The sequence below is a fragment of the Bombina bombina genome, chromosome 11 (assembly GCF_027579735.1).
Source record: "Bombina bombina isolate aBomBom1 chromosome 11, aBomBom1.pri, whole genome shotgun sequence".
Lineage (NCBI taxonomy): Eukaryota > Metazoa > Chordata > Amphibia > Anura > Bombinatoridae > Bombina > Bombina bombina.
In genome coordinates, this window is record NC_069509.1 from 54,662,136 (window position 1) to 54,683,189 (window position 21,054).

Here is a 21,054-nt window from a genome sequence, read left to right on the forward strand (position 1 = left end):
AAATAGTTTCACATCCTGGCAAAGTCCATGTAAACAAACCCTCTAACACAGCCTTCCTTACTGAGAGAGATCCCTTAACAGAGTTTGATAAATTTGTTTAAAATCTATGAGCAAGAAATTTCATTGGACTCAAGTGAAGAGACCTGTGGACAATTAAGTATTAAACTCTGACAAAGAATATCAACTGCACATTTAACAATTTCGTACAACAATGGTTTGGAAAGCTTAAAATGCATGTGCTTCTGGTTAACCAGTTAGCGCTCAGACGAATAGTTTTTTTTCTGGCCCCGTCACATTTTGTTACACAACATACCATATCGGATTCCAAGTCATAATCTTCATTGTTGCTTTCGCCTCCATCCCAGCGCATAAGTACCTTCTCTTTGTGCTCTCCGTTCACTTTAGAATTCATAGCAATTGCTGAATCTGTAAATTTATCTAAAAATGGAAGAAAAAAAAATAGCCTGTGGTTACAAAAGTAATATAAGATTGTTCTGGGATATGGTCTTTAACAAACCATGCATGAAAACCTCTAGGCCACAAACACGTTCTATAAAGGAATATTTAGGACCACTATATCCTATGACAAGCAGCAAATCAAGCAATGCTTTGAAACTGCTTCTTACCTTTAGTAGCATAGTTGAAATCTACATTTCGGAAATGAACAAGAGCAACATCTGAGTGCTTGAATATCATAGTGTCTATGATATCTTCTCTCTTTGGCCCTACGAGTTGGTCAGTTTTCTTATGAACAGCATCAACAGCTAATTCAAACTGTAAACCAAAGACAGAATGAAAAACAGCAAATAAAAAGGACTGCATCAACATGCTAATCTTGCCGTAAATCTTTTTAGATAAGTTCAGCTGACTCACAACAAAAGTCCAAGAGTATTAGAGACATTGTAAGCAGGACAACCATTCATGCACAAAAATAAACAAGCTCAAATGTTTAGAAAAGTATGTGTTAAAAATGTAAAATAAAGCTAGCAATACACACGTTTGTGCTCAACTGATACTGCAGTCCCTCAGCTGCAATAGCCAATGAGGACAAATTCCACATTTGTCAGTCAATATATTAAAAACAAACAAAAGTAATTTAGATCCATGCAATGTACAAACTGCAAAACAACTTACCTTTGAACTTAAAGTTTTGAAAATCCCTTCATAAACATGACCACTTTTCACCTTAATATCACACGTGGAACCCTATAGAAAAACAATTATTTTTAAAAACAAAACTTTAAATCAACATTATGCAGAACATCGTTTTACAGGTGTTGACTAATTATTTGGATTGATAAATGCTGAACTGCTACAGCAAAGCTTTGCATAGATGTCTTCTGCAAAACCTTATCGGGTACTTTCTACCAAGCTTATGTATAACTCGGGAAGGCTAAATATTAGATAAACATTTTTAAATAAGACCAGCTACAGTTTTATGTACAAAGTAGGAATTAGTGTACAATGCAAAGAAAAAAAAATCCTGACATTAGGAGACATAAATTTAACACACGAGACCTTTATCTTGTAGTGAATATTGAACTGGTCCCAAATTCTAATACTTACCACAACTGCAGTTAAAAAATGAAGCATTCGAGAATTATTATAAACCCCTTCAAAAACCTGCAACAAAAAAAACAAACAAATTAAAACATTTTAGGAGGAAAAATATAAAAAATTTACAGTTAATACAAACAAAACAAATACTCTAGAGGTAGTGCCAAACAATCACGAGATACCAGGATTAAAGCATCTTCAGAAGAAGAGGCTACGCTACCATGGTTAGACTGTCAATGTTACATGAAATCTGGCTTACTTGGGAAATTAGTACAATGCAAACACTCTTTTCCAGGACACCCAAGATCCCTCAGCTTCCTAAACGTCAGAGCTCAACAAACCCAGGGAGTCACTTGCTCCTAGAATTTTACTGCTTGCTCCTAATTTTGGGTTATTCTACATATATCTATATGCATATGACTGTCTGGCTCCTAAAACTATTTCTGGCTCTTAAATATTCTTACCGACTGCTACATTATAAAAATATTTGGCAACCCCTGCTATACATCCAGGTTGACAGTAGGAGATCGATGCTTTCCCCATTATATCTACTTACTACATCCTGTTTTTATTTACCTGTATAGTTAAAACAATCATCCTGATCAGTTTAGGGCACGGGGTGAAAATAGGACTTCATTTATAAAACTGCTTTTTTTAGCGCTCTCCTTTCCTTGGTATTAGTGAAAACATGACTTGTCTGGGTAGACCACAACAGTATTAGCCTTTATTTTTTGGAATGCACATTTTCGGGACGTACATATTGAAACAAATTAAGGGTTTATTTTTGGTCTTCTTGTAATTGAACGGTTAGGCTTCCAGGATCACTGGTGCCAAAATGACATGCTCTGTGTGTAACCCTGCGTTTTAACTGCTGCAAATATAAATGGTTGGTAAACCAAATAAACGTCATCTGCACGACCCAGCTGCGCAACGTCTGCCGATTGGATCACCAGCAGTTCTCTGTGCCTCGAGAGATACTTTGTTCAACCCCTTAATGGATGAGAATTTCTTTTTACTTACCGGGGAATGGAGTCCCTTTACAATGTTTCTGCCCCTACAAAGAAAAAAAAAATACAGATTGCACATGAAAGCAATATATTAAAAGGCGGAGAACTACAAGTTAGACTTCCTATACTGTGACTCCATTAAAAGCAAAGCAGGACACAGTGAGATAAGGTCCTAATTAGTTTTAAAACATTAAGGGACCTGAAAACACAGATTGTAATATAAAATCTTTACTTATTTTTTTTCTATATATTTGTTTTTATAAAAAAAAAAATGTAATAAGTTTTCCTATAAGTTAGCACTGAAAAAGGTGGGTTTTCTAGTTTTTTGAAATAGAAAGGTCATGCCGCAGACTTTAAAAAACAAAATTTATGCTTACCCAATAAATTTCTCTTTCCGGACATGGAGTCTGCAACATCATTCCAATTACTAGTGGGATATTCAACTCCTAGCAAGCAGGAGGAGGGAAAGGGCACCCCAGCAAAGCTGTTAAGTGTAACTTCCCTTACCCAAAACCCCCAGTCATTCAGCCAAAGGAAAATGGAAAAAGAAGAAACACAAGGGTGAAAAAAAACTGCCGAATTTTAACGAAAAACGACTCGCCATGCCCGGAAAAGAAAGAAATTTATCAGATAAGCATACATTTTGTATTCCTTCCTGTAACATGGAGAGTCCGCGACGTCATTACAATTACTAGTGGGAACCAATACTGATGCTACAGGACACGGAATGAACAGGGAGGGGAAAAAAAAGGCAGGAGGACCTAAACAGAAGGCACCACCGCATGAAGACACTCAAAAAAAAAAAAAAATACCTCAGTCGAGGCAAAATTATCAAATTCGTAGAATTTGGAAAAGTATGCAAAGAGGACCATGTTGCCGCCTTGCAAATCTGCAACACAAGCTTAAATTTTTGAAAGCCCAAGAAAGTCTCATAAACCAAACAAATCATACTTCTTAACAAGAGGGAAAGTGCAGTAGAAGTGGTCTTGACCTTTTACGCTTTCCAGAGAAAACAAAAAGGGTAGATTGCCTAAAATCTTCAGTAGCTTGAAGGTAAAACTTTAGAGCATGCACAAGTTACATTCAAGTTATGCAAAAGGATTAGGATTTAAAAAAAAAAAAAAAACACAACTACAAATTCCTGAGAAAAGATCCGACACCACGTTAGGGAGAAAACCCAAATTAGTACGAAGGACCGCCTTATCTGCATGAAACATAAGCTACAGGGAATCACACTGCAGAGCTGAGAGTTCAGAAACTCTGCAAGTGGAAGAAATAGTAAGGAGAAACAAAACCTTCCAAGACATCAATTTTATATCTTCAACATGCATTGGCTCAAACAGAGCCTGCTGCAAAACTTTAAGCACTAAGTTAAGACTCCAAGGAAGAACAACAGGTTTAAACACAGGCCTAAACAAAAAAAACGTAAACATCCGGCAACTCTGCCAGACGTTTGTGCAAAAGGATAGACAGAGCAGAAATCTGACCTTCCAGAGTACTGACTGACAAACCTTTCTCCAGGCCATTCTGAAGAAAGGATAAAATTCTTGGAATGTGCACCTGACTCCAAGAAAAACTGAACTTTACATAAAAAAAAAAAAAATCATAATTACGCCATACCTTATGGGAAATCTTACGAGTAATAGGTTTACGAGCCTGAAGCATAGTATCAATGACAGGACTAGATGTTCAATCTCCAAGCAGTCCGCTTCAGAGAATCTAGATTTGGATGGAGGAACAGACTCTGAATGAGAAGGTCCTTCCTCAGAGGTAACTTCCAAGGAGGAAGAGATGACATCTTCACCAGATCTGCAACCCAGATTCTGCAAGGCTTGATACAAGCAATGATTCGATGAAGGAGAGCAAACTGAGGAAACTGGTAAGCTAGCCTGAAAACCCAAAGAACCACCAGGACATTTATCAGGGTGGCCTGAGGATCTCTTGACCTTGAACCGTACTTGGAAGCTTGGCGTTCTTACGAGACCATCAGCTACAATTCCGGAAGCCCCCACATGGGGGTTATCCTGGAGAACACCTGCGGATAGAAAGCCCACTCCCTGGGATGGAAAGTCTGTCTGCTCAGAAAAATCGCCTCCGTTGTCCACTCCTGGAAAGTGGATGGCAGATAGACAATCATGAGCTTCTACCCACTGCAGAATGCGAGTCACCTTCTTCATAGCTAAGGAACTCAGTTCCTCCATGGTGGTTGATATAAGACACTGAAGTGATGTCCGACTGGAATCTGATAAACCGGACTAAAGCTAATTGAGGCCAACCTACCAAGGCATAGAAGATTGCTCTCAACTGCAAGAGGAGTAAGGGGAGAAGAGACTCCTCCCGAGTTCATAGGCCCTGAACTTTTAGAGTCTCCCAAATTGCTCCCCAGCCTAATAGGCTGGCATCCAGTCAAAATCACCCAGGAGTCAAGAGTTCAGAGCCATATTATCCTGTGAAATCCACCACAAGAGAAAGTCTAACAGCGTGCGAACACACATTCAAGGTGTAAGTAGCTGTAGCTGGTTTCAAACTGCAAAACCTTCTGCTTGCTAGGCAGCTAAGGTAACCATCAGGCTACTACAGCTGTCTGTTCTTGATAGGGGATCTAGATCTATTCTCTGCGATAAATCTGAATGGTCTCCGTTCCACTGACAGAGCATGCATAGTTGCAGTGTTCTCAGATGCAACCAAGCAACCAATCACTTCCATGCATTGAGCCCCTGTGGGAAAATAGACTGGAGAGAAAGGCACAAAGAAAGATTTGATTCTTTGACATCTGTCAGGAAAATATTCATGGACAGGGAAACTATGATTATCCCTAAGAAAACACACCGTTGAACAAGGGAACTCCTTTTCCGATTCACTTTCCATCCACAGGGACATAGAAAAGACAACATCTCTGTATGAGATTTTGCTAGATGAAAAGATGATGCCTGAACCAAGATGTCGCCTAGGTAAGGTGTTACAGCAATTCCCTAGGATCTGACCACTGCCAAAAGAGCCCCCAGAACCTATGTAAATATTCTGAGAGACATGGAGAGACCAAATGGAAGTGCAACAAACTGGAAGTGTTTGTCCAGAGAGGCAAACCTCTAAAAATGGTGATGAATACGCATCGTCCTGGTCCAAGGTCATCATGTGACCTTCCTGAACCCAGGAAAGAATGGAACTAAAAAAAAAAAAAAAAAAAGTTTCCATCTTGAAGGACGGAAACATGAGGAATTTGATACGGGAACTGGAACAAGCACTCCCAGGCAAGACAGGTCCTTTAAGTAGATTAAGACCCCTTGTCAGGACTGCAGGAAACGCCTTCCCCTGGAAGAATCATTCTGAAAACTAGAAATATTTTCCATGTCTCAAGATCTGGGAATTCTTCCAAACTTGAGGAAGGAAGAATCCCTTTACCTTTATGCTGGCATCACAGATAAAAATTATTATTAAGGTTCAGAACCTTCATCCTATCTAGGATCTTAGCTTCAGAAACTATACCAGACAAAACATTGCCCCAATAAACTGCAGAGTCCACAACCACGGCGATACTTGCGATTGGACGACATTAAAAACCCCTGAGAAAGAACATCTTTCTTAAAGGGACAAGAAACCCAATTTTTTTCTGTCATGATTCAGAAAAAGCATGTGATTTAAAACAACTTTCCAATTTACTTATTTTATTTCATTTGCTTCCTTTTCTTGTTATCCTTTGCTAAAAGGTTTATCTAGGTAAGCTCAGAAGCAAAGAACCTAGGTTCTAGCTGCTGATAGGTGGATGTATATTTATACCGATTGTCATTGGCTCACCCATGTGTTCAGTTAGAAACCAAAAGTGCATTTCTGCTCCTTCAACAGATGATACCAAGAGAACAAAGAAAATTTGCTAAGGTAATCGGGAAAGTTGTTTAAAATTGTATGTTCTACCTAAATCATGAAAGATAATGTTTGGGTTTCATGTCCCTTTAAGCCATTAGCTTCCAACCCATGGAAACCCAGAAAGAATAACTATCCTCAACAGGGATAGCAAATTTCTGACACTTAACATAGGAAACAGAGGTAGTCGAATATAGAGTTCCAGAAGCTTAACAGAACGCTTGAAAAAATCTCCACATATCTTAGATCATCATGCCCCTAAGAGGGCAAAAAATACAGTCCTCCATGTAGTACAGAGACTAACAAGGAACCGTCATAAAAATTTATAAACCCATAAACTCCACAGAAAAGGAGCTGCAGCTTCCGATTTAGTAGTTAACTGCCATCAGAGGGCGACAAATACTAAGGAAAACACGCTCTCAAAACATGTTCTGAAAGAAAGTGCCGAATAAAAAAAAGGGGCATTGTAAACATTACAAACTATCATGTATAAAATAAACAGTATTTGTAGAGACAACTCAACTTGAGAAAAAGATCAAGTCCCTGCAAAAGAACAGAGCTACAAAAACCAATTTCTCTGGATGATAAGAGAAAAGTTATATACAAGTCATAATATAGCATATTACAATGTTGTGCTATGCTAGAGATTGAATCCCTTGATATACATAAAAGGATTATAAAAAGGACAAAGAAAGACATACATGAAAAAAAAAACAAAAAAAAAAAAAACAAACATACTATCTAGCGAATACGTCTAGAAAAAGAAAGTGCAGAAAGGCAGGATAAATGATATGAACATAAAAAGGTAGACACTACCCTTGTGTCAAACTTAAGCGCAGTTATCTAAAAAATAAGGGCTATTATACACAAACTACCCAAGTCCAAAAAAAATCTCATTCTCTGCCATTTGTTACAGTACAATAACTGCACATATTCCCATACACACGCTTAGAATCAACAGCTCTAGACAGTCCCTAAGCTGTGAACGGGCGAATGCAGCTAAAAACACCAGCATTAAAAGGAACTTCAGCGCCCCATACTGAATGGTGCGCCTATACTGTGTGCTGCAAGCCCAGCGCCATATTTTTACAAACGCCTTCCGGCTGTGGACCAGTAATCTACACCGGCGCTCTTTACACAAACGTCACTAGTGTGTGCGCCGCCTAAACTGTGTGCTGCGAACGCAGCCATACACATTGCAAAAGTGGCCACTTTCACCAGCGCTTTACTACACAAGCGCTCCACTAGTGTCTATACTGAGAGCTGTGAAAGCAGCCATTTATCAGCGCTAAAGTAACACGCACCACAGCCGTGGTCCGCTATTGGGTGCTGCAAAATACACTGTGTAGCTATGAGGCCTAGAACCGTTCCCGGCAATTTCAGATATGGCCGTTATATAACAGGCACCAAAAAAAAGCATACTGCGCCATCAACAGTTTCATCCCTCACACCAAGAGGGATATGCCAAATATAAGCCCTCAGATCACTATGAGGGCCCTTAAAACGGCCGGAGAAGGGAAAATAAGTGAGAAATAAAGTCAAGTAATAATACTCTCCCCATAAAAACAGGGTTAGCAAAATAAATACCCTGCTATGGAAGCGGCAAAATTTCCCTTTGTAGCTGCTCAGCCGCAATAAAACTGAACAGTAATATAACATAATGATAACCCCTTCAGAAACTAACAGGTCTCATTAGGTCCCTGATCTTCCAGGCCTGTCTCTTACAAATCTTCCTGTAAAATATATATGAAAAGGACTTACCCTCCAGGGTCTTCTGCTGTTGAGCAGACACAGCAGCTTCAGGTTTGAAAGTACCCTTTGATAGCTGACAGGGACCTGAGGAAAAAGAGCAGAGTAACAAACTCCGGCTTTCTATGAAGGGGTAGCAATAATGTTAGGAAAAAAAGTAAAGAAAACCTCGCCGCTTTCTAACTGCCAACAGCCACCATTACTCTTACTAAAGAGATTGCTTGCAGGGAAAAGTACCCATTAAAGTATTAAATATCTTCAGACACCATCTTCCCACATCCTCCATTGACAAAGGCAAAGAGAATGACTGGGGGTTATGGGTAAGGGAAGTTACACTTGACAGCTTTGCTGGGGTGCTCTTTGCCTCCTCCTGCTGGGCAGGAGTTGAATATTCCACTTGTAATTGTAATGACCTCATGGACTCTCTATGTCATAGGAAAGAAAGAACTAGCCAACTACTTATCTATCACTAATCTCCATATATCTATAAACAACTACCACTGTTTAGCTTCTAAATATTCTTACTGGCTCCTGATTTTTAAATTGATTTATCAAGCACTGGACTAGTACACTAACAACTACACACACAATTCATCACTTAAAAAAGGAACAGTAAACACCTTGAGATTTTATATAAAATGTTTAGTTAATGAAAGTCTTTTTTACTACTCATTTATTTTGCCCCTTTTTAATTTAAAAAAAAAAAAATTATATATATATATATATATATATATATATATATATATATATATATATATATATATATATAATATATATATATATATATATATATATATATATATATATATATATATATATATATATATATATAAAAGAAACCCAAAATGGAACCAAGTGTAAACGACAATATCTTATGTCATATTGGCAATATTTACATGTCATAATACAGCATATAGATGTAACTAAAGAGAATATATATATATATATATATATATATATATATATATATATATTTGTAATACCTTTGTACACAGTATAGTACTTTGTGTATATACAGTATAGTACTGTAATTAGAAAAGTAATATTTGTTCTTTTAAATAGAAAAATTTGGATTTTAGAGCTCAAATACAAGACAGGCAGAGAAGATTAACTTACAGGCAGGGGAAACAGTAATTGTTGATCATTTTCATTTTACTAAAATATTAATGAAACAGTTTCGGATTTCAGAATAAGTGGATTTTCTAGATTTGGGAATTTGTACCTGTATTATAACATTTATAAATGTAACTTGAACTATACAAACAAAAAAAGTGCACAATTTAATGATATAAGCAAAATGACAAAATATTAGCCTGGTGATCAGTAAATTCAGCCGAGTGGTGTGCCCATTAAAGGGACAGTCAAATTAAACTCCTGAATAAGATAGGTCAGTGTTTTTCAACCTGTGTGCCGTGAGAGATCCTCAGGTGTGCCACGGCAGACTGACAACAGTGCGGGGGTGTCCCTCTTTCAAATTTTGAAATATTGGGAGGTATGTGACAGGCTCATCAGGCATCATTTACAACCATGACATTGCCATTCATTCACAGACGATCATTATGATTGTTTGTGAATGAATGTCAATATGTCATGTATAGTTTATAGGAGGCATGGCATGACAGCACAGTACAGTGTGTGTGTGTATATATATATATATATATATATATATATATATATATATATATATATATATATATATATATATATATATATATATATATATATATATATATATATATATATATATATATATATATATATATATATCCTGTATTAGGCTACAATGTGTGATTTTGTAAAAGTTAGTGATGGTGGTGTGCCACAGGATTTTTTAATGTAAAAAAGTGTGCCACGGCAACAACAAAAAAAAAAGGTTGCAAATCACTGATAGGTCACACAGTGTTAGACAACTTTTCAATTCACTTCCATTATCTAAATGTGCACATCTTTTTTTGTATGCAGTTTGTGTGGCACCAGTTCCTACTGAGCATGTGCAAGATTCACAGGACATACATATGCATTGTGTGATTGGCTAATGGCTATCACATGGTGCATTAGGAAGGAAAACTGAATTGTCGGGGGGGGAAGCTACTACTCTTGAAAGTCAAAATAAGTGTTTTTGCTCTGTCTCTTTATTATGCATTCATTTGTTATGTTATTCTTCTGTGTTTATAGTGATTCTTTAAAAGGTCCAGAGAAGAACACTGAGAATATTGTTTAGGGGAATCAAAATACTCTTCTAGATGCAAAGGAATTTATTTAATTAAAAGGTGTAAATTTTTGTCTCAATATTTCCATTTTCAGTATGGATACCTAAATGCAAATTATTTTTTTACAGATATACAATATAAAAGGTACAATGTACTGAGCAAGTATTAGTTATATCTGCTGGGGCCCACAGGTACAAATCCTGAATTCCAAAAAACAAACATACTGAAATTCAAACAAATTTTTTTTTTAATAAATTATAAAATTACTATTTTTCCCAGTCTGTAAAACAAAATCTGTGTGTCTGGTTTGTTTTTGTTGAGAAGATGCACTGTAGCTTAGAGTAAAAATGGTGGTCTAAGTGGCTCTGGTTGTACGAGTAACGTTTGGAATATTTATTTATCTTGGAAATACGGGATTCCCCTCTTTTCTTCTTGTAAATTCTAAAATGAAAATAGTCTATTTAAAGCAACAAACATTGCCTGATTACAGTACTGTACTATCTTTCTGAGGGCACTAAACAAAATTAAAAATGTAAAACTATTTGTAGCTTACATGTATAAACTGTATTATAACAAATTACCTAAATAACATAACATAAGATTGTTTACACTTGGTTCCATTCCCTCTCCAAACTGCCCCATTTTAAAGAGATTCATATATACCAAAATCTAAACCTTTTCCTGTCCCAAGCAGTTTGGTTAATGGGTTTACTACCTGTATTACATTGTTTAAAAAGGACAGTCTGGTAAAAATAAAACTTATGATTCAGATAAGGTAGCAATTTGAAACAACTTTCCAATTTACTTTTATAATCAAATTTGCTTTGTTCTCTTGGTATTTGTTGAAAGCTAAACCTAGGTAGGTTCATATGCTAATTTCGAAGCCCTTGAAGGCCGCCTCTTATCAGTGTATTTTGCCTTTTTTTTTACAGCAAGACAGCGCTAGTTCACGTGTTCCATATAGATAGCATTATGCTCACTCCAGTTGAGTCAGCACCAATTGGCTAAAATGGAAGTCTGTCAGAACTGAAATAAGAGTGTAGTCTGCAGAGGTTTAGATACAAGGTAATCAGAGGGAAAAAGTATTTTTAAGTGAATGTCAAGTTTGAATCGATGCCCGGTTTTTAAAAACCGGGGCACTTTCATTCATCAAACTTTACATTTTACTAGTTTTGTTAAAAAGCTTACCTTTTTAATCTTGAAAGCCGTTCCAGCGCTTCCCCTCGCCCGTCGCAAGCCTCTTCATATGTCAAAAATTACTAATCCGGCTTCCATCCAATCACGGCGTTGCCTCAGGCAATGATTTCCCTGGGGGGGGGAGCCATGATTGGAGGATGCCATATTGGTCTTTGCTAACGTATGAAGTGATGAGCAGCAGGAGGGGGAAATCGCTGGAGCGGCTTTCAAGATTAAAAGGTAAGTATTTTAACAAAACAAGTGAAATGTACATACCTTTTAATCTTGAAAGCCGCTCCAGCCGCTCGTCACTTCATACGTTAGCAAAGACAAATACGGCATCCTCCAATCATGGCTCCCCCCCCCCCCCCCCCCCCAAGGAAATCATTGCCTGAGGCAACGCCGTGATTGGATGGAAGCCGGATTAGTCATTTTTGACATATGAAGAGGCTTGTGACGGCGGGGGGGGGGAAGAGCTGGAACAGCTTTCAAGATTAAAAAGGTAAGCATTTTAACAAAAAGAGTAAAATGTAAAGTTTGATGAATGAAAGTGCCCCTGTTTTTAATAGGGTTTTAAAAAAACAGGCATCGATTCAAACTTGACATTCACTTTAATATAAGTGTGTTTGTTATGCAAACCTGGGGAAGGGGTTATAAAGGGATTAAATAGCTTTTAAACAAAAATTCTGGAGTAGACTGTCCATTTAAAAATAGCTCTTTTTTGTCATTTAATATTGCTGTTTTTTCCTGTTGAATGCGACACCAATACTGAAACCTTCAGTACTACAGTATTTGCTACAGAAAAGATAAGTAGACAAGGGGTATCAGAAGAAACTTCCCAGTGGGGTGCGAGACCAGCCTTTTCTAATGTGTTCCTGAATCGGCTTTAAATACAGTGAACACTTAGCTGCTTGTCTAAGAACACTGTCCCTTTAATTTGCCCATGTATGTTGTAAAACGCCCGTTAAATGCCACCTATGTATTAAGCCCCACAAAAAGGAAACCTTGGTAAAGAAACAGGACCTACCCACGTTTAGGAAATGGTAAAAGTCTAGTTTAAAGGGACACTGAACCCAAATTTCTTTTGTGATTCAGATAGAGCATGCAATTTTAAGCAACTTTCTAATTTACTCCTATTATCAAATGTTCTTCATTCTCTTGGTATCTTGATTTGAAAAGCAAGAATGTAAGTTTTTTCCGGACCATTTTTAGTGAACAACCTGGGTTGTTGCCAATTGGTGGATAAATTCACCCACCAATAAACAAGCTCTCTCCAGGATCCTGAACCAAAAATTGGCTGGCTCCTTAGCTTAAATTGCCCTCTTTTTCAAATAAAGATAGCAAGAGAACAAAGAAAAAATAAGAGTAAATTAGAAAGTTGCTTAAAATTGCTGCTCTATCTGAATCACGAAAAAAAAAATTGGGTTTATTGTCCCTTTAAGACTAAACCATACGTAAATCTCCACCAACATTAATTCTTAGCTGGCAACATGTGACGGACGCTGGTAATGTGCAGTTATGTGTGACTGATGCCAATGATGGCGCTAGGTAGGAGCTACTGGAGTATTGGGGACTAGGTGGGCAGTTGCTGCTAGAGTTCATACTTTTTGCCTCCTGCCCTCTTAGCTCTGAGGCCTCTGCCACTTCTGATCTCTACCCAAGGCCTCACCCCAGGATCTTACACACCTGGATCCTCCCTGCTTCTGGAGATTGGTCAAAGCCGTTTAACATTATGCTGAAAAAGTAGTGCCCAAAATCTCACTCCACAGGGAATGCAGTGGCTTGTCAGCTCCGTGCAATACTACTGTACAGCGACCTGGGCCTAACATTGCCATCCTACAGTAAGGGAAGCACAGGAAGATAAAATATATGCAAACCAGCGGTCTGCTCCTAGGCTGTGTTGGATTCTCATCTGCTAGGATTGTGGCCTTACAATGGAAAAAAAAAAAAAAAAAGCTAGATCACACAAAAATGTTACGCGAAAGGGACACTGACCCCAAATTTTTTCTTTTGTGATTCAGAGAGCATGCAATTTTAAGCAACTTTCTAATTTACTCCTATTATCAAATTTTCTTCGTTCTCTTGCTATCTTTATGTGAAAAAAGCAGGAATGTAAGGTTAGGAGCCGGCTCATTTTTGGTTCAGCACCTGAGCTGTGCTTGCTGTTTAGTTTGCTACATTTAGCCACCAATCAGCAAGCGCTATACCCAGGCGCTGAACCAAAAATGGGCCGGCTCCTAAGCTTATACTCCTGCTTTTTAAAATAAAGATATCATAAGAGCAAAGAAAAATTAATAGAAGTAAATTAGAAAGTTGCTTAAATTGCATGCTCTATCTGAATCATGAAAGAAAATTTGGGTTTAGTGTCCCTTTAAGTCATTGTCTTAGTAATTATGAGTGCCACTAAGAAATAGCTAGCTTCATTTTGTTATGTTAAAGGGATATGAAAGCCTAAAAATGTATTTTGTGGTTCAGACAGAGCATACAATTTTTAAAGTTTCCATTTTACTTCTGTTGTCAAATTTGCTTCGTTCCCGTGTTCTTTGTTGAAGAGATACCTAGGTAGGCATCTGTAGCACTACAAGGCAGGAAATAGTGCTGCCCTCTAATGCCATATAACTACTGCCAAATAGTGCTTCAGAAATGGGCAGGCTGCTAAGCTTATGTTCATACTTTTCAACAAGAGATAGCAAAAGAACAAAAGAAAAATTAAAAGGCAAGTTAGAAATTTGTTTAAAATCACAAACTTTTATCTGAATCACAAAAGAAAATGTGGGGGTTTCATACCCGTTTAATGTAAGTTCAGAGAAACACGAGTCTGAGCCCTAAAAGCTTTTTAGAAACCAAAAAAAAATGGGAAAACTGAATTGGTGCAAAAAAAAAAAAAAAGAAAAAAAAAAAAAAAAAAGGTGATATTTTGTGAAACACTGAATAGGACAATTCTAATACATTTTAAAAAATATTTCTTGCTACACAGGGTGCGTTTGGGCAGTGATAGCAAAATATGCACATGTTTTTAGTCATCTGCCAGAAGTGTTTGTAACAATGCTTAAAGCAATGTTTGTGGCAATCACTGCTCCTAAGCTATCCTTTACTCTTCAACAAAGAATACCAAGAAAAAGCAAATTTGATAATAGTAACTGGAAAGTTGCTTAAAATTGCATGCTCTATCTGAATTAGGAACACTTAAAGGGACAGTCTTAAACTTTCATGATTCTTTGTACTCTTGGTATTCATTGTTGAAAGTGAAACCTAGGAAGGCTTGTAGGCTGATTCCAAAGTGCTTGAAGGCCACCTCAGCATTTTGCGTTTTTCCACAGCTAGGCAGTGCTAGTGCATAAGTGCCATAGGCACCATTGTGCTCACTTCCATGGAGTTATTTATGAGTCAGTGCTGAGGCTAAAATGCAAGTCTGCCCAAAGAACTGAAATAATGTGCAGTTTGCAGAGGTTTGGTTAAAAGGTAATCGGAGGTAAAATGTATTAACAAAACCGTGTTTGTTATGCAAAACTAGGGAATGGGTAATAAGGGATTTAGCAGTTTCTTAAACAAAAATTCTGGAGTAGATTGTCCTTTCAATTTTTACTTTACTCTCCCTTTAAACCTACTAAATGTCTGCATAAAATTGTAATTGGGTGCAAAGTGACAAAATCTTCTGATTGTGTATATATATATATATATATATATATATATATATATATATATATATATATATATATATATATATATATATATATATATATATATATATATATATATATAGTTTTCGGTGTTTTTGAAAGGTTTACGGGTGCTGCTAAGTACTATGCATACATATTACATAATTAATTTCCAGATACTCTAAAGATTGGCTTTTATGTATAACGATAGATAAGGAGATTGTGTATAAAGCGAAAGATCAGATAGGGAGGTCTGCACTACCTTCAAGTTCAGCACATTTAAATGGGTTGTTTTCAACGAGCAAATAGATATTTCATATACAAAACAGACAAGGGATCAGTTTCCAATACATTTAATACTATGCAAATGGTAAAACAAATCACTGGGGACACAAGGGAAACCAATTTCAGGTGTTGATTGTCCCTTTAAGGTTAACAGATTGGAACACCTGAGAACTAGGCACACTAATCCTGTCCTTGTCTGCTATCCCTGTCCCCTCCCGGCTGATTTTACTGACCACCCAGCTAAAGTTTTAGCCAATATTAAGCTAAAGTTAGCTAATAGTAAACTTTAATATTGCACAAATTATTAAAGGGATACTAAACCCAAATTGTTTATTTCATGATTGGGATAGAGCATGCAATTTTAAGCAACTTTCTAATTTACTCCTATTATAATTTCTTTTGCTCTCTTGTTATTGAAAAAGCAGTATTGAAAGCTTTGGAGCCGGAACATTTTATGTTCAGCACCTGGGTTGCGCTTGCTGATTGGATGGCTAAATGTAGCCACCAAGCACTATCCAGAGTGATAAACCAAAAATGGGCCAGCTCCAAAGCTTTCATTCCTGCTTTTTCAAATAAAGATAAGAGAATGAAGAATTGATAATAGGAGTAAATTAAAAAGTTGTTTAAAATTGCATGCTCTTTCTGCATCATGAAAGAAATAGTGTGCGTTTAGTATCCCTTTAAATAAATATATGCTAAATTATGCAATTAATTTGTGCTTTGGATAGCAGAAAGCGATTATACTGTCTCCACCTGACTAGCAAAGTTTGATTGAGAACACTGCAATGGTGAACATACCAGAAGCCCACAGCTTTAGGACAGGTGAACAGGATTTTGTAAACACTAATTCACTTTGATGCTAAAAATAGGCTATTTAGTTGTCTCCAATAGGGCTGGACACTTCTATTCCCCTAAATACCTCTAAGCATAATCATACACCAATTGTATACTCTGGTCCAGCTCTGTCTACCAAATCTGAGAATATTCCTACTTTAATGCATGTTAACTCTCTCTTGCACACCTTTATATAAAAAATAAAAAAAGCAAGCAAACCCTGCTCAGCCTGGAAATGTACAACTTTATTTTTAAAAGAGCCAAGGAACATTTAATATATTTGTTTACAAATATAAATGTGTGTTTACAGCATATATCAAATAGTGATAAGCTTTGCATCCAGATTTTTTTTCTAAAGCATGCAAAGAGAATGGTCAGCAGAAGTAGCATTGTTATGCAGTCCAGGATAGAGATATAGATATATATATATACACACACACATACACTCTACTATTGGAGCCAGTTAGATACAAATGAAATGCTACAGTGATCAATGGATTATGTTGCAGGGTCACTTCAGGAAACAGGCAATTAAATTGTACTACTGTGTCCCTACACATTTGGGAAACTTCATTTTAAGATTAGTCTCACTTTAACACTTGCTCACCATAAACATTTCATCACTAATGTCTGACCCTTTGAATGCCAGGGGAGCTGCAACAATTTATAAAGCTAGTCTGATTGGCAACATAGTGGCTGAAATTAAACCAAGACATTGGGCCTCGTGTCTGTGTTTAAATTCTTTAACACCACGTGAGCACAAATGTTACATTTGACAGGTGTAAAGTAGTGCTTAGTTTAAAACAAAGACACCAGATAACTAGGCACCACATACTGCATAATACAACTAGTGACCATTCTTGATCACCCTGTCACATGGCGGCCTGAGACCTGACTCAGCCGGGGCACTCGTGCAATTTCACACGAGCAGGCATGAAGGGCGCATGCGCACTATCGGTAACGATACCGGTAGTAAGGGGAAAGGTGAGGGCGCTGGCAAGAAACGATCCTGGGCTGGAGGATACGCCCCCCTCGTAGTGCTTTCTAATTGGCTGCAAAACCTTTCAATCAAATAAAAACGTGTCTATTGCCGGTAAAGCGGCTCTTTAACCCGACGAACTTTACTATGATAAATCCGTACCTGCCGGCTCCGGAGCGGTCCTGGGTCCTGCTGCCAGCCGGGGGGAGGTTACCATTAGGGCTCCCGGGAGATCCATTTCCTGACGTTGATGCTGCTGTACCCGGTTTGCGGCTACTCGCCGCTGACTGCTGCTTGAGCATATTTCAAAGGCAAAGCCGGAGCCCGTAAGCGGAATTCTGCTAAACACACGGTGCCCACCTCTGGGTGGGAGGGGTACGTGCAGTAACGTTACCGAAGAGAGGAGGGAAGGCCAATAGAGATAATAATGGAGGAAAACGTCGCGCGCCTCGCTCCTCTCTAACCGCCGCGGCGCGCGGAATTGTCGGACGTGCGCGACAAGGGAAAGACCCAATAGGACAAGTTGGAAGGCGGAGGAGGGTTTTCGGTGGACCAGTAGAATAAAACTATAAGCGGGCACGCGCGGCTGCTGCTGACCCTTCGTCTAGCCTTGAGCGCGCGACAGATAAAGGGAGGAGCTTGCGCGTAGGGACTATCCAATAGGCTGCAATAAGGTGTAGGAACTGACCAATAACCGAGGCGCTGAGCACAAGGAAAAGGTTGGGCAACGACGTCGCAGGGCACCTACCAGGCTAGTCTGGGGGTCGCGCGCGTGATGCGGCGATCGGGGCGCGCTCGCACATAGACGTCTTGCCGGCGCTGTATGGGAAATCAGGGAGCGCGCACTGTCCTTAACGGGCTCGATGACCTCGCCTGCTGCAATACGTCACGTCCAAGCGCTGCGTAAAAACCTAAATGTTAGGCATAAATCCACGAAACGTCCAACGTTAACGTAAAGGAAGTGCAAAATGCAGCGTTACGTTCACACTGCATTTATTCTAACTTGAACTTCTTGTGTCATATCCGCAGTATTACACACAATGACACTGACAGAACCACTCCCCGTATAAATCCGCTCCAACAACTTGTTACTGCGACTGTGTGTCCAAACCATTAATAACACGCGCTGATTGCGTAGCCTTCCATTTAACGTGTGACGTCACGTGAACATGGCGCAACTGCGTCCGGGCAGATCCCTCCACGCGCCACACAGTCAACTTTGCAGTCTTGGTTTCACTGTCACCGATGTACTATAATATCCTTCCGCCTTACATGAAATAAAGTCCACAAGCTTTCATTTTGTAGCAATAATTATACATTATCCTTTTATTAATTTCTCTCCATAAAAATGATACAGTAGTGTATATAAATAATGTGTATGCATTTGAACTTAGCAGGTGTGGGTTGGTTTTTTATAGATATTGTGCCAACAAAAAAGACAATTACAACATTTTTATGTTATCAATTAAGCAGATATCTACATACATACTTGCTTTAAAGAGCACTTAAACTGTCATTTGTATAAACATTTTGCATTGTTTTGCAATCCAGGTACATACCCCTATAATCCTTTTAAGTAATTGTATCTTTGCTGAGGGCTTTTAGAGAACTTCATAGTGAGCTACTGCGCTATTAAATGGACATAAAACCAAAAATGTGTCTTTCATGATTCAGATAGTACATACAATCTTAAACAACTTTCCAATTTACTTCTATTATCAATTTTTCTTCATTTAAGTGTTATCCTTTGTTGAAAAGCTTCAAGGTACGTTCAGGAGTGTGCACGTGTCTGCAGCACTATAGGGCCAAAGTTTTGCAACAATGCTAGATGGTAGCGCTATTTCCTGTAGTGCTTCAGATATGTGCACGCTACCTATCTAGATATCTCTTCCACAAGGAATAGCATGCAAGCAAAGCAAATTTGATAAAATAAGTCAATTAAAATCTTTTTTTATTTAAATTGTTAGCTCTGTCTGAATCATCAAAGAAAAATGTGGAAAAATTCCATGCTCTAGGTCAGTGGTGGCCAACTTCTTTATGCGGGGTCCACCGATCAATATTTTAGGAGCCACATAAAAGTGTATAGCTATAAATTCCTTCAGAATTAAAGAGAAAACCGCTTCCAAAGTACCAGAATTTGTTTTAGCATTTTTGCTATCACTCTGTTTAAAAAGAAATAGAGCTTTTATTTTAATTACCCATGAAAACTATATATATTTTTAACGTAGACAACCCAGGGTATTAATCTAGGCACTCTTTGGTATATTTTTGCCACCATTTGGTCATCAAATACAATCATATAAAAAAAAAATCTTAACATTTTAGCAAACTTTGGGGTTTCTTACTGAAATTATTTACACACAATTACTTCAGTCATAAGACAAATGGTTGTAAAATAATTACCCTCCTACCTGAGACCTCCTACCCCATTATCGCTACCTGATCCCTCCCTCTCCTCCCTCTGTCACCACCATCTTAGGTACTGGCAGACAGTCTAGGGCATTTAGTTATTTATTTTTAAATTTCTGTAGTGTTGGGTTCCCTCTTCACCCTTCTATTTCCTTGATCCCCTGTAAACAGCTCTTTAACCCTTCCCCTCCCACTGGGCAGGGTTGCCACCTTAGCCATGTTTTCCTGGACACTTATGAGTTACACATGCTGCAGGGTGTGCAGGGAGGAACATGTATTGTGTTTCTGGACAGCACTATTCATATTCCTCCCTGCACACCCTGCAGCATGTGTAACTTATAAGTGTTCTGTATTTTAAGGGACAGGTGGCAACCCTACCTCCCACTGCTATCCACCATGTTTGTTACTGGCAGATAGTCTGCTAATAACAAATTGTTTTTGTAGTGTGGGGGGCCCCTCCTCCTCCCCCCTCCAAGATCAAGGCCCACCCCTACCTTTCCCTTCATAACTTTTTGCCATAGTGTAGTGAACCCTGCCCCTCCCTCATCCTCCACTGGGCTGCCCACCTACGTCCCTTCTTCCCTCCCACCAGCACCAATGGAGGATTGTTACAGAGAGTGAAAAAGACAGTGTAACTCTCTGTAACGATTGGCTATCTGAATTCATATGGTAAGGAAACTCAATCGGTGCTCCCTTATCATATGAAGGCAGATGGCTTTTGGCCCCAGCTGCAGTCTCAGCTGACAGCGGGGACCACAGCATGCACCACAGTATTGGACATAGGTAATACATCAACACAGTATGCTGGACAAAGTACTGTGTGATGTAGTACTTACGTCCAATTGGCACACAGAGTCAAGAAAAAAAAAATGTTTTATAACAATGTCCAGTGATACAGGGCCAGATTTAGGTAAGGTCCCAGGGTACCTTCTGTCTGTTGTTTGTCCCTCCAATGGGCACTTTTGAGTTGTGATCACCCTAAAACACAACCTTTCTTGCTACTGCTTTTTCCTGGGGCCACAAAAACTACGGAACACAATATTAGTTCTGCCTTTTTCTGGGGGTCCCAAAAACTAGTTCAGAGGGCAGCATATATAGTTGGCTACCCCTGCTCTAATTCATTACATCATTTAATTTAAAAACTAGCAACCTTGTAATGCTATTTGTTTAACCAATGGAAATAAGTTAAAAACATAGTTAAATTACTGCCAAGGAGAGACAGAGCACTACCTGTCCCAAGTACACATGGTCTCTGATCCAGTCAGCAACAGTAGTCGCACAATCCAGCTGTGTAACTAGTACTGATGATTGGGTAAAATCAATTTCTG

The 21,054-nt window shown here is 38.4% G+C and overlaps 1 protein-coding gene across 1 annotated transcript in view; it reads right to left on the reverse strand.

The window, feature by feature from the left end:
• Positions 1–18,460, reverse strand: part of ATXN2L (ataxin 2 like) — a 247,354-nt gene extending 228,894 nt beyond the window's left edge. The window contains exons 1-6 of the mRNA XM_053694196.1: positions 17,480–18,460; positions 2,578–2,611; positions 1,567–1,623; positions 1,135–1,206; positions 627–774; positions 314–438 (exon numbers count right to left, since the gene is read on the reverse strand). Of these exons, the coding sequence (XP_053550171.1) occupies positions 314–438; positions 627–774; positions 1,135–1,206; positions 1,567–1,623; positions 2,578–2,611; positions 17,480–17,619 (576 nt within the window). The 5' untranslated portion in view covers positions 17,620–18,460. The remainder of the gene's footprint in view (positions 1–313; positions 439–626; positions 775–1,134; positions 1,207–1,566; positions 1,624–2,577; positions 2,612–17,479) is intronic.
• Positions 18,461–21,054: the final 2,594 nt, after the last annotated feature.